The sequence below is a fragment of the Squalius cephalus genome (genome assembly GCF_949319135.1).
Source record: "Squalius cephalus genome assembly, chromosome: 22".
NCBI classification, from domain to species: Eukaryota; Metazoa; Chordata; class Actinopteri; order Cypriniformes; family Leuciscidae; genus Squalius; species Squalius cephalus.
The window spans coordinates 20,148,871-20,163,971 of record NC_137143.1 but is presented as its reverse complement, the minus strand read 5'-3'; the positions used below and the strand labels follow the sequence as shown (position 1 = coordinate 20,163,971).

Below are 15,101 nucleotides of genomic sequence, written 5' to 3'. Positions count from 1 at the left end.
CAGAGCTTCACAGATGTGGCCCCAAAACACCCGGCAGATAATAAAATAATACTAATAATAGTCAAAAGTGATTTTAAAAAGTTTTATAAGGAGGAAAGTCTTAAGTTTTGCATCGGTACATAAAACCTGCATAATAATAATCATAATAATTACTATTACAAATTAGTAGTATTTTTTCTAATATCATTAATAATAATGTTATAATAATAAAAATATCATGAAAATAGGATATTTCTGCTATTGTTATAATAATTAGGGCTGTCAAATGATTAATCGCGATTAATCGCATCCAAAATAAAAGTTTGTTTTTACATTATACATGTGTGTGTACGGTGTATAATTATTTTCTATATATAAATACACACACATGCATGTATATATTTAAGAAAAATGTGCATGTATATACTGTGTATATATATTTATATTATATATAATTTATATTATATATAAATATTTTATATATAAATAACACATTTTTCTTAAATATATATGCATGTGTGTGTATTTATATATAGAAAATAATTATACTCCATACACACACATATATTTTGTAAACACAAACTTTTATTTTGGATGCGATTAATCGCGATTAATCGTTTGACAGCCCTAATAATAATAATAAATTGTTGTTGTTTTTGTTATATAAACCACTATGATAGTCATTTATTTTTCTATTATCATTAATTAATAATAATATAACAATAAAAATATAATTAAAATCGTATATTTCTGCTGTTACAATAATAATAATAATAATAAACAGGACAAAATAACGACAAAACCAAGCGCTAGCCTAATAAATAAATGAATTGACTATCCCATAACAAGCTCAACATTGTATTACAGACTGTGCAGGTGTAAAGGATTTATGATATGTACAAGAGAAAATGAACTAGCAGTTCAACTGTTTTAGGAAACATCCCAAAGTAAACAGAAGACATTTAAAATCTGGCTGCTTTACTTTATTTTCACAGCATGCGTCTAGCGTGCTCGAGCTGTTTACATATCTGTCACTGCTGTACCTGGTGCGGCCATGGGTCCATAAACACACTTTACCCTCTCTCTTTCTCTCTCCCCCTTTCTTTCTCACATACATGCACCCATCTCTCCCTCCCTAGCCCTTTCCAGGACTGCAAACATTTTAAATAACTCGATCAACCCTAAAACAAATAGAGGTGGAATTGCTACCCTATGTCACATCTGTGTTCTGTTACTGGTGACAGGAAAACGAAGGGGAAAAGGCGGCTGCTCTTGAAAGGCTGCCACTTTAAGGACAAGTTTTCAAAAACACCATTGAGCATGAACGAAATTAGAGCCAATATGCAATGTCGGCAATGTCATTTTCCCCATAAATAAAAACATTTTGCTTGGGTCCCTCAGGCCTGGACCAGGAGCATTCTGCTTTTGAAACGGAAGCTATAGAGGATATGAAAATGAATGGACAGAGCATTCAGTGTGGGATTTTCTGAACAAGGGTGATCAAACTGATAAGCTGACCACAAGGAAAGAGCAGCAGAGTGTGTGTGTGTGTGTGTGCATGTGCGTGTGCATGTGTAAGCATGCAGCGTGAACTCTGACACTCTGAATCATTGGCCAGATGTAGTTTGGTGTTACACACCCGGCCGGGACTATAAGGATGAGCCGACTCCTCTCTGCTGGACCACGAGATCTTCTGAACAGCAATACTCTGAGGAGCCTCTTTAATGCAACGGAAAAATATTCTGATTGACATGACCAAAATTTTTTGGTAAAAGTTTTTATTTGTTTTCTTTCTTTGTGGCACTTCAGCTTGTATCATGAATAATTGAAGACCACTCTTTTTTTCTTTCAACATCTAGATAAAAAATTTCGCTTTACACTTTACAATACGGTATCATTAGATAATGCATCAACTGACAAATATTTCTTACAATGTTTATTCATCTTTGTTAAAATGAGTTAATAAAAATACAACTGTTCAATGTTAGTTCATGTTAGCTCAGGGTCCATTAAATAATATTAACAGATACATCTTTTAATTAAAAAATAAATAAATGTTGAAATAACTTAAAAGGGTCACATTTTTTATGAAGTGTCTTTAATGATAATAATAATATGTTTATTTTATATAGCGCCTTTCAGAAAACTCAAGGTCGAAACATGAAACATGACATAGAAACAATACAAATAAACTGAGATGGATAACATAATAGATGTAGGCTACATCTCTCAAAAATCAGATCATAGAGTCAGGGGTCAGGGAAACAAGTAGCAAAAAGATATGTTTTAAGGTGGGTTTTGAAATCGTGTAATGATGAAAGGTCGCGGATGTGTTGGGGAATAAAATTCCAGAGAGTGGGGGCAGCGGTCCAAAATGCCCTTCCACCAAACGATGATAGTTTGTGCCTACGGATCGTCAATAAAACCGGTATCAGAAGATCTAAGTGTGCGAACTGGGGAGTAGGTATGGATGAGATCAGAAATATAGGGGAGGGCAAGACCATGGAGTGCTTTGAATGTGATAAGGAGTATCTTGTATTGAATACGAAAGCGTACGGGTAGCCAATGGAGCCTGCGTAGGAAAGGAGTAATGTGGGAAGATTTCTTTCTGTATGTAAGGACCCTAGCTGTGGAGCATTTAACTACTACGTACTAACATTTAAATTATAATTTGATGTAATGCACTAATTGTGTACATGCATGTTTTTACATTGTACTTATACTTAAAAAAACCTGCATGTAATTCCAGCGGAAATTAATTACTGTACTTAATTACTGTAATCTATAATTACAATGTTGACTCTTCCATTACCCCTTAAACCTAACCGTACCACCAAACCTGTCGCTAACCATATTCTGCAATACAACATGAACACAATAAGTACATTGTGTGTAATAATTGTTTTTTGATGAAGGTAAAATAGTTAAAGACTAATATAAAGTGTGACCAACAAAGATTAAGAAATGCTTTAAAAGTACACTGTAAAAAAAAAAAAAAAAAAAAGTTGCTTCCTTAAATTAAGTACAATCAACTTGGATGTTTAAGTCATTTCAACTTAAATTGCATAAAAAAGTTAACTTATTTTAATGCATTAACTACTAATGTGGTTAACTAATGTGAGCAAATGGAACCTTATTGTGAAGTGTTACCAAATATTCTCTTGAAAGGAGAAAATAATAGTTCTTGCACAAACATATTCAACCCATCTCTGCTTCACCTGTGCACCTCAGTCACTGCTGAGGAACTTTCAAATAGCTCCACCTATTGGTCCATCTAGGTTAAACACATTTGGAAAATCCAAATCCTGCTGAATTTCCTTGTTCAATAAGAATAGTTAACAATATGATGAATGTTTCGCTTTGTTTTATTATCATCTAGATCTCTTAGTGACAAATATTTAAAAACACAAGTCTGTTTCTTCCTGGCTCCATGTTTCTAGCTCTGTTCGGAAGTGCTGTCAAAACAAAAGGCAACAACAACTGTTTGTCATCGCTACACTGTTTGCTCGGAACAGGCATCTGGCTATTGTTAACAACGACTGCTCCACGAACCCCAAACTGTTGACATCCGGTGTATCTTTTACATTTGGATAGATAGCAGGGATTAGAACACCATGTACCTTTCCGAATTCAAGGCCATCGTCCGACGACACGTTCTGCTAGATCATTACTGTGATTTTCAGATCAATGATAAATTCATTTATATTTTTAAAGGTAAAGCTGAAGAGGAGCAAAAAGAGGAGGCTGGCTACAACTAACACCCTCTTCCCCCTCCTTTTTTCTCCATAGCCCTTATCGTCTTGGGCTATAGGGACTTGCTAGGCTATAGCCACCTGCAAATTACAACTTAGTACTTGAAGAGTTAAGAATGTGTTTCTTTCAGGCTATTGTTGGAGTGCGCGGGTCAGGGGGTGGGGCGAACAGATTCTGGTAAGAGCCTTTAATCCACAGGCTGTCAGGCCCAAACCCTGCTTGACGCCCTATTGAAGTGTAACAGAACAAAACATTGGGCCCCTCGCTAAGCTCCTGCCCGGGCCCCATTCACAGCGACAGGAGAGCAAATTCTTCAGCTGCAAAGAGCCCCCTTCTTAAAGGGGAACACACAAACTTCAAAACAATGCAACACTGAGGAGGAACATATAAATGGCCAATCACTGTCGAGAGTGCATTTGTCAGGGACAGAAAATCTTGACATTTTTTTCCCCCTGCATTTTCAAATCGCAAACCCACTCTAAACAATTAAATTACACTGAATCAACCGCAACATACTGAAATGTGCCATTGTAACGAAAGCATTTAAAAGCTCTGGTTTTCAAATGTGGGAATTTAATAATATATACATTATCCTAAAAAATATAAATTACACATATTTCATTTTATACTATTTGAAGTAATTCAAAGATGAAGGTCTCATTATTAATTACCGTTGCAAACTGGCAAGAAAAAAATCACTTTGCCACGTTCGTTGTCCTTGTGAAATGTACATTAATTTGCTTTGAAATTAAGGTTTTAGTATTTAACTTTAGCTACACATTCATTTTGAACTGGAGAATGCAGAGTAGACCATTCACTGAAAAAATATTTTTTTGTGCAAATTTGCCCTTTAACTCCGAAGGCTTGAAAACAGATGTGAACGCTGCACATTTTAGTACATTTGGCCTGACTCAGACTATTGGGAATCAGAAATGGAAATTCCAAATGTACAACAAAAAATATGACGAGTTTTATTACATCGTGATTAGCGAGGATTATTTTACCCTCTTATGAAAAGAGTAATAATTTGATGAACATGAATTGAATATTTTTTAACTAATGAAAGCCCTGTGGAAATTTTCTGAAGGTTAACTATATACTGCCGTGTTCAAATTAGACTTGATTGTGCTATGAGTAGAATCTTGTCCTGTAAAAGTAAATGAATTGAAACCATATTTCACGGACGTAAATAAAAACAGTATAATTAATTGCATGGAATCTGTTAACTACTATCTAATAAGCTACTCTAATATAAAGAGTATTAAAACATTACATTTGTGGTATTCGAGAGGATCTCAGTTGAAATCATCTGTACATATATTAGGCAAAACTTGCATTAATCAGACGGATCCACTGACCAACCGCAGCTCTAATGCTCTAGGTTAAGAGATGCATATTCATGATACATGTATTCAAATGCACAGACATGACCGACAGACCCAACCCCCTCCACAAGAATCCAAACCCCCCTACCGCCTATTATTACCCTTTTAATTACAAAACGGTGCTGGAGTATTAAAGGTTTGTTTAGATAAAGGAGAGCATCTGGTGAGATTAGCTCTATATTATTCTTAGGGAGTAGAATTAAATGTTAAAACAGAAGACCATCAGGAATACAGTGACATTTAGGTCCCATCCACACCATTAGAACAAGGGTGCTGCTGCTGCTGTCGAAATTTGTGTTGTGGCATGTTGATCATTTTGGATCAATAAATAAGAACTGCCCTCATATCTCACGCAATGAACGTCTTTTAATAATCGCATGGCACTTGATAATGCGATTTATTAAATGAGTGAGGTTAATCAAGCTAATCAACATTAAATAATAACATAAATAAATATTTGGGTAATACAGGCATTTAAGAGGCTGAAGGGAGGTACAGTGAGTTCCTGAAAATACTTTGACTCTTCATCTAGAAGTAATATGGCAGAAAGCTGTGAGAAGTCCACAGACCTTGAGGTAAATGGTAGTTGTAAACTGCAGAACTGGAAATAACAGCAATATTTTTAAGAAAAAATAAATAAAACTGCATTGTGTGTTGGAAAATATAGTGCATGCATTCATTTTCTAAATATGAAAAATGACATTCGCTTATTTGTTTGGCTTACAAAACTAAAAGTGTATTTGCTGTTACATCTGTCATATATATATATATATATATATATATATATATATATATATATATATATATATAAACAAAATGTCGCTTGTGGTCGTTTTTGGAAGACATATTACATTTTTTTATTCTTGCAGCAGTTTAGATCCACTGTAATGCTAAGGGTTATGCAGTGCAAAATTCATTTATTTTAGAGCGATTAACTACACATGATTAAAAACGAAATAAAAACTATTTAAACAGCAATTCGCATGCTTAATATTATTACATTTCCGGAAATGGTTCTTAAAAAATCCGACACAATAAAATATATTTACATTTAACTTATATATTTATGTAGGCTATTTAACTCCAAATTAGTCTCTTCGCACACATAACTACTGAGTGGCATTTCACTGGACTGATTTTTTAAAATGAGGATTTGTAAGCAAAAGATGGACAGCTATTCTTCTGAACTAACGGACGTCTTTTAGAAAATTAATTACAAGCTTCAAAAAACGCAGTAAAATCAAACGGCTCGTGCAAAGTTATTGTAGCCGCAGTTCACAGTTGTGTAGTCTATTTCAAGAAGCGCAACAATGACTCATGTAAAATGAAAAAAGATTTGGTACTATTAAATATTTGTTTAATCGTTTAGTTCAAATTATGTGCAGAATGCCAGATAGACCTACATTTTCACTTTGAGGATCAACCTTTGGAGTTCAGGAGAGGAGAAAATGTGGAAGGGCATTTAAACTGCAAAAACATACATGAGAAAATATCATAAACTTTATTTACAAAGCTGAAAGGTGATTATTGTGGCAGATCAAAGCAACATTCCTAAATCCTGGTCTATACGGGAAAATTGTACTAGTCGATCGAGTCACGCTTTTTCTGAATCCTTGTATTATGGCGCCCTCTTGTGGGCCAAAGCCCAGCTGCAACAACACAATAAACAAATAGCCTACAGTTGTTACAGCTGTTTAAACAAATAAACGAAACCTTTCTCTAAAGTTTACTCATCCAAACCTGTAGGACCTTCTTTCTTTTTTTGGAACACAAAAAGAGAAGTAAGGCCTCAGTCGACACTCACGTTCAATGTCAACACAAAAGATGCAGTGACGGAGGCATTTCATCCTCTTTTACATGTCCGTTTCTGTTCCATTGTGTTCCAATCAGAACACAAAATAGTGTTTATAATATTGACATGATAATACTTATACTAATGTACAAAAACATTTATCTATTGGTTTGGACAATCCATTGACAAACCAAAGCAATCTAGCTAATGGTGAAAGAAATTACATATTATGAATAACCAGCAGATGGAGCCAATTACCATGTATCTATGCTTTTACTGTCTTTAATGCATGTACACTGGAAACATACCATCATCATAAGACACAATTATTATTATTATTTTTAAAAAGGAGAAAGGAGCAATTTTGAAATTAAACATTCAGAAATAAGAAATAATTCCCCCATGTAAACATTTGAGTACAATAAAAAGTAGGCTACAAAAGCCTGCTTAAAGTCATTTTAAATGTCTACTGACCTGTTTAAATCCTCTCCACATCTTGTTCCAGGACAACATTACCATAATTACTTCAGTGTCTCCTGTAGCCTATGTAAGTTAGGCCTACGAAGAAAATAAACATGTCACAGGCCTACTAATATTTACGTGGTAGCTTCTAAATGTGAAGTGTAGGCCTAATATTTGCCTTCCTTGTCAAGTTTACTATCTTTGAGACGACTAAAGATGTTTCGTGCAAGTATCAATAACAAAAACAAGTCGTTTAGGCTATTTGTTTACGTGATAAACAGCTTCAAGTATTTCAGGTAAAGTTACACGTTGAAATAAATTGATTCACATAAAAAAAAACGATTGACACTCTTTGGGAGGGAAAACGCAAATAAACAAGTAGCCAACTAATAACTTTTATGCAGTATAACTGCGTTACTAATCCGTACTTTCTGCTCACCTAAATGAGCGCATGCGCATTCCGAGAGTCCATCAGTTGGACGTTGCGTTTGTTGGCCTTGTGCCACTCCTTTTTTTTTTACTTTTTTTTTTTTTTTTTACATTTACTTACAGAATACAAAAGAGCCAGCGGTTCAGGTACGGCCAAATATTACATCACATTTGAATTGAAAGTAAGAAAAAAATATATAATAAAAAAAGAAAGTAGGAAAAAAATATAAATTAAACCAATAAATAAATAAATGTGGAAATATTGATTAAACAGATCACATAAATATAACAATCCTCCCCACAACACATTAAAATAATAATATTCCTTGTTCCACTCCCAAATGGCGCACTAAATCCATCATGCCGTACGCTGTAGTGAGTTCAGGCTGGGGAAGCCAATAGTCATAGCAGCCACAAGGGAGGCGCTCCAACACCTTCCTGAAACCATTAAAGTCCCCATGAAATCAAAATTGAAGTTATGTTATATGTTTTCCTTACTGTTATCTATAAGCTAATGTGCTCCAAAACAATGACAAAATGTATTACAGCTTCCATCTGTCATTCACAGTTATAAGAGAATGGCTGACCATTTCAAATTTGCTTTAAACACACATGAGTATCAGGAATTCATGAATTGTTTTCTAAGAAAATTTGATTAAAATTAAATGTGGGCACTGCGTTAACATATTATAAGCAAATTAATCATTACAGCCCACACACACACACACACACACACACACACACACACACACACACACACACACACACACACACACAAACTTAACTTGCAAATGATTGAATTAATCAAAATTATCTTTAATAATTTTGTCAGAAGTATGAGGTGCTGTATACACAGTTTTGTGCAAATTGGAGAAACAACCTAGGATTGGTTTGCTATTGCTGTGAAAAACACGTCATCAGAGAAGAGAAGAGATGTTGCTGCAAGAGGGAGAAGTTATAAAAAAGAAATGATGCACTGATAAATCATTTATAATAAATACTGCAATATTCCAAAAAAAAGAAAAAAAAAAGAACTGTCCATTTTGATTTCATGGTGATTTTAAAGGGGAGCAAGGGTCACATTGTAACAGGGTTTAAAAGAAAGTGAGGAACAAAAACAAATCCTGCTTTTTCTCAGAGATTCATAAAGTATTTCAATGCCTTTTGAGTATAACCCAATTAACACTTGAGTCACACCTATGGTCAGTGAGCTCTAAATACTTTTCTGCTGCACTATACAAGGCATATTTTGACCTTTTATTGACATTCCTGATCTCCCTATGGACAACACGCCATTCAAAATCAGTCCTTTCTCACAAACACTGACAGACCTTTTCAGGTCTCCTATTCTTAAGGTGACTCTTCACTCTGAGACATTCTTAAAGATTGACAGCCCCTGTCAGTGACTGCAAACCAACCCCCACTTTCACACACGTTGGATGGTAGCCAACTCATTCAGAGGACGGGTCTATGCCTGAATGATATTATCTATGATTGCTGAATCTCTACTTGCATGTTTGAACAAATATATATGGGATATAGGCCAATGTTTTTTTGTTTTTGTAAGTTTGATCAGGTCCTTGAGCTGTCTACTTTGGCAGGCCTCATTGTCGTTGCGCAATTGCATATCTCATCTTTAATGGGGATGAATCATTTTACGAAAGCCTGTGAATTTGTCTTAGTTTTAGTCAACGAAAAGTTTTTTTGTAACAGTTGTTGTTGATGAAATCAGCACTATATTGGCATACATAATGCAGCTGTAAACTATAGATTCTGCTTTTGTCTAATTAAAATAACCACAAATCTAACCTGTTTTTTCATTGATGACCCAGCTAACAGAGAACGTCCTCAGGATTTTGGCTAACATTCAGTAAAGGTTCTCTCAAAGTTACAAACAAAATATTCTTGTTGTAAGTTAAAACAATGTTCTTTGAACACCAGATTTGATCAAGCTTCTCAAAATACTAATAGTGTAACGTTCAAAGAATTAATATTCGTCAGATGTTTTCCAGAATGCTTGTTTAAATAAAACATTCTTAATTTAAAATAAAAACAGCATTTTGGAAATTCACAAAACTTTTGGAAATAATGCTTTCATAACTTAATGGGAATTTTAGGAAAACATTCTTAGAACATAAAATTGTTTTGTTGCTTGTGTCCTCCTAACCTAATCTAATGAAAATGTTTAAGTATGATGTGCTATTTTGTGTGAATTCGTACGATCTGACTCATACGTAAATAGATGATTTGTATGTAAAATGTCCCCATAAACACCCTTAAATATAAAACCTTAGCGGGACCTGAGAAGCACATACAAATGAGTTGAATGAGACTGCCTCGCTGCCAGTGATCAGCACTCTATACTTCAGCAATAGTTAAACACAAATGTTATGTGTATCTAAAGCCATTGTTTCTTATTAGTATTGTTTAATAAGATCATCAGGGATCATCAGGATAGACATTGAATTTATTTGTGTTAACATTTTTAGTTGGCATTTAGCTGTATTTATTTATTTTGAGGAATACTGAATGCAAGTGAGATGAGTAAATGCATGCTCACAGTCAGTCTAGATAGAACTACAATACAAAGCACACATTGCCTCGGCTCCTTCTCTCAACACGGGGACAGGAGAGGTGTCAATCAACAAATGTGAAAAAGTAACTTGTTCGTGTTACTTATTTGAAAAAGTAACTCAGGTATTTTGATGTCATTTTAAAAGTAATGCTTTACTTTAGTTACTTACTAATGTTAAAAGCATTACAAGATACCCCCTAACACTGCTCACCGCTGACACAGGAATTCATTTGGAGTGACCGTCACAGTGCATTATGGGTATTCTCTAGCCGTTTAGCGTATATTGGGCGAATTCCAAACAGCGTTTTTGCGCTTCATGAAGGACCCTTCCAACAGGTCTGTTAGTGAAGGGAACATATGATGCAATGGTCACTTCAAGGAAGTAATTTAATCATTTATGGTCATGTTCTGCCCTTTTAGACTAGACGGATTTCAGAAAAATGGCCTTCTAAGTGAGGAGCATTTATGGGTACGAGTCGGGAACCGGCCTACCTTACATATTTCAAGGGTGCTGAGTCCAAAAAAAATGGTACCCAAGCGAAATTTGGAGTTTTTTACCTTCTAATTTGCATATCAAAATGGCCGCCAAATTGCCTATCTTGCTCAGTCGTTGGACCATTTTCCCCTAGTTTTTTTTGTAAATAGGCAATCAAGATGATATTCGCCGATATTCGTCCCGGTGTGTAGGGCCCTTTAGTTATCGTTTTTTGTAATGCCTCGTTTTTATTTTTATTTCAGTTAACGACAATGTTTTTTCCCACCTAGTTTTCGTTTTTTCATTAGATTTCGTTAACGATTATAACCTTGGTGTGTGTGTGTGTGTGTGTGTGTGTGTGTGTGTGTGTGTGTGTGTGTGTGAGGTAAACGAAAAAGGCCGCCATATGCGCCATTCAGAGACAAGGAAGCAAAAATATACAGAAACAAGATGTGATCTGTAGATCTGTTCAAGGGAAGTTTCATGGTGTTTTTTCCCCTATTCACCTGGGTTTTTCCCATCTTAGAATTTAGAGAACAAATGCTTAATTTGCATAAAAAATTGAAATCTCAGACAACTTGCAATGGTGTTTTTCTTAGTTATTATGTAATATGTAATACATCACATATCATACACTGGGAACATTTAAGAGTGATATTGATTGAATATGTATGTCGGCCTTAAAAAATGACACAAATAATGCTTAATTTCACCTTAAAAGTTGGTATTTTGCATATATATATACATAAAAAAGGCAGTGAGCCTCCATTATATCTTTGCTCTGACCCTTGACTATTGATCTAGAAACTTAATTTCATCATCTTGATTGCCTACTTACAAAAAAACTAGGGGAAAATGGTCCAACGACTGAGCAAGATAGGCAATTTGGCGGCCATTTTGATATGCAAATTAGAAGGTCAAAAACTCACAATTTCGCTTGGGTACCAGTTTTTTTGGATTCAGCACCCTTGAAATATGTAAAGTAGGCCGGTTCCCGACTTGTACCCATAAATGCTCCTCACTTTCACTTTTTGGGTACATCCCATCTAGACTATTTGGAGTGAGTAAGGTATAAGGATGCTCACTTACGATTGAAATTTGCCTATCGGTTGTACACTCGTTATTGCGGTGCATTGTGGGATTGAATGAGTGCACTTGAAAACGTCCTCAATGGCTGGATCCCAAATGGCACACTTCATGTGGACTTGCAGTCTCGTGGCCTTAAATTGCACGTGCTCGCCAAGTGTACGAGTCCGTAGGGTGTCCCATTCGGCATTTCAGTGGTCAGAAGTGCCCTTGATGCCGACTTTGGCGAAGCCCGCACTTTCGCACCCTCCACACGAGTAACCTACCTAGGAATCCTTGCGAACGCCCAATCAGATAATGAGGGGAGGAGTTTCGGGGCTGTTTGACTTTCGGTGGCATGATGTCATCAAGCCTGTCCCAAAATACACTCTCGCGTGCCCTCGTGGACTCGAGGCCAGCGCCCCTTAGGTCTGCACTTCCTGACGTCACCAAGTGTGAAGTCAAAGGAGGTCCACAAGGCCGGAGTGTGCCATTTGGGATCCACCCTATGGTTTCGGACACAACAAATGGCTGTCCCCTCAAATAGTGCCCTATTTAGGGTATAGGGGGTGATTTCAGACAGCCATCGTTTTGGACACTAAACAGCAAAGTTTCATTTATCGTAGTGTGTTGGCTCCACTGAATTGTTTCATTCACTGTAAATTCAACACACAAGCTAGTATTGTGTTTGACAGGACTAAACATTTTGTGTGGTATCATCATGTCGCTCAATATATTATTTCAATATTAACATCAATGCTCTCAATTGGGTTTGTCAGGAGGTGTGCACTAGAAAGAGCAGCTGGATTAGGGATTTTTGACAGATGAATTAGCATTTTGCGGTTGAATTACTGAGGTGTGGAGGTGTGATGATTATAAAGACAAAGGCTGATTTCTTAGATGGGCCTCAAATACTGAAAAGTGTTGTTCAGGCTCAGATATGTCCAAACAGTTATTATTTATCACAGCCAAAGTAAGTCAGCATGCATTTTTCCAGAGAAAAATGAGTTTATTCGCAAGTGGAAAATGAGTGCTGTGGTTGTGGGTTGCTGGAGTAGCTTGCGTTTGATTCTAAGAATCATTAAGACATTCCCACTTCTTCCTTTTATGGAGTGATCATATTTGCTCATTAAGATTATGGGCATGGATTTTAGCCTGAGATGCAGGGAGACGAATCAAATATGTCAACGTTTCAAATATACAACCAATATGATGTTTACACTCTTTAAGAAACTATGCCACCTTTTATTTTTGTTGCATTTATTTGTTTTTAAACCTTCATATGTGAATAAATTAGTCTAAATTTGATGGAGAATGTCTGTGAACTGCAATGTTTATCTCATGCAGCTTTTTATTTGGATTCAGATCTGGGTCATTCCAGCCTTGTTTATTCAAATGAATTTTTCTTTTCATAGTTGATGCTTTGTGTCATAGTTCTGCTGGGAATTCAATCATTGTCCTATATGCACATCTGTGGTTTAATGAAATATGTTCTCCTCAATGATTTGACTGTTTTGGTACTATCTGTACCCTTCATGGCAAAAAAAAAAAAACATTCCAGTTCTTTCAGCTACAAAACCAAGACTATGATAAAGGTATTCCCTGGATGTTCAGATGTATTTTGTTGCTTTCTCTGAGTTGTGGGTGTCACTGTAGGCTTTTCCCTCCTTCTGTCTGGCCACTTTTTCAGAGGTGAATCGGAAAAATATTGAAGAGATTGCTTCAAAGTTTATGTTATTTTAGCAAAATAGTTCCGCATCTGTGTCAGCACTAACTGGTGTTTTTGCACTTCTCTGACAATTGCTTTTCTTGTCTGGTTGCCCAGTTGGTTGGGACAGGCCAGGGTGTTCACAATTTACTCTATTGCTCCAAAATGAATTTAATGGTTGAAATAAAGGTATAATATTTATGTTTAACCCTCTGATGGTCTTCGTTTGGAGTGATACTAGTGGTCTTTGGGGTTTTTAGAGGATTTATGATATATTTTAAATGTATATAAATAAATTAAAAAATGTTTTTTTTTTTTAAATAGGTTTTTATACAAAAACAGCTTTTTATGTAAAATTCACTTTATAAAAGACCCAAATATCTAAATTGCATTTATATTTATATATGCCCATATTTTGTAAAATGTAGTTTTAAAAGTAAAAAATTATCATTTTAGCCACTAGATGGCTATAGAGCTCCACTATATGCTATTTGACTAACTGACTATCTTTTCACAGGTTTTTCCAGTTGGATTCATATCTAAATATTATGAAATCACAATTCTAACAATAAAAATGACTTTTTTTGTCTAAATTTAGCATTTTTTGTACTGAAAAAAAAAAAAAAAAAAAAAAAAAAAAGACAAATTTCATCATAAAAATCCGAATTTTTTTTTTTTTAATTCAGCAAAAGTCATTTGCGGGTTAGAAAGACCCCGACAACCATCAGAGGGTTAATTGTTATAATGGACACAGTGATCCAAGGAATATTCATATATATTTTTTTTATAACATATTGGGATAAACATATATTTGTCAAGTTTTATTTTTTATAATAAAATTCTGAAGACATATAAATATATTTACTTCAACATCCATGGACAAAGTGCACTGTACTGTTCATAAGTCTGAGGTCATTTTTTTAAAAGAAAAAAATAACACTTTTATTCCGCAAGTATGCATTAAATTGATCAGAAGTGACAAAGACAATTAGTGTTACAAAATATTTTAAATAATTGCTATTCTTTTAAACTTTCAATTTATAACAGAATAAAAAAGTATCATGATTTCCACAAAAATATTAAACAGCACACGTTAAACAGCACAACATTGATGATAATTAATGTTTCTTGAGCACCAAAGCAGCATTTTAGAATGATTTCTGAAGGATCATGAGACACTGAAGACTGGAGTAATGATGCTGAAAATTCAGCATATATATATATATATATATATATATTTTAATCTTTCACATTTTAATATAAGAAACATATTTAAATTGTAATCATATTTCACATTACAGTATTCATGTTCAAATTAACAGCCTTAGTGAGCATAAGAGACTTTTCCAAAAAACATTTAAAAAAAATCTGACCAGTGTGTTTTGATCTGACATGCAATGGACAATAACTCACGAGAGCTAACATTTTAAAAATGACAGTATTGAACTTTGGAGAATCAAGGAAATGTACACAGGTAT

At 34.9% G+C, this 15,101-nt stretch overlaps 1 protein-coding gene across 6 annotated transcripts in view; it reads right to left on the bottom strand.

The window, feature by feature from the left end:
- The window catches only part of foxp4 (forkhead box P4), a 298,841-nt gene extending 291,179 nt beyond the window's left edge, over nt 1-7,662 (bottom strand). For all 6 annotated transcript variants that reach the window (XM_079857685.1, XM_079857691.1, XM_079857692.1 and 3 more), the window contains exon 1: nt 7,384-7,662. In XM_079857685.1, coding sequence (XP_079713811.1) covers nt 7,384-7,428 — 45 coding nt within the window. In that variant the 5' untranslated portion in view covers nt 7,429-7,662. The remainder of the gene's footprint in view (nt 1-7,383) is intronic.
- Between the last annotated feature and the right edge of the window lie 7,439 nt (nt 7,663-15,101).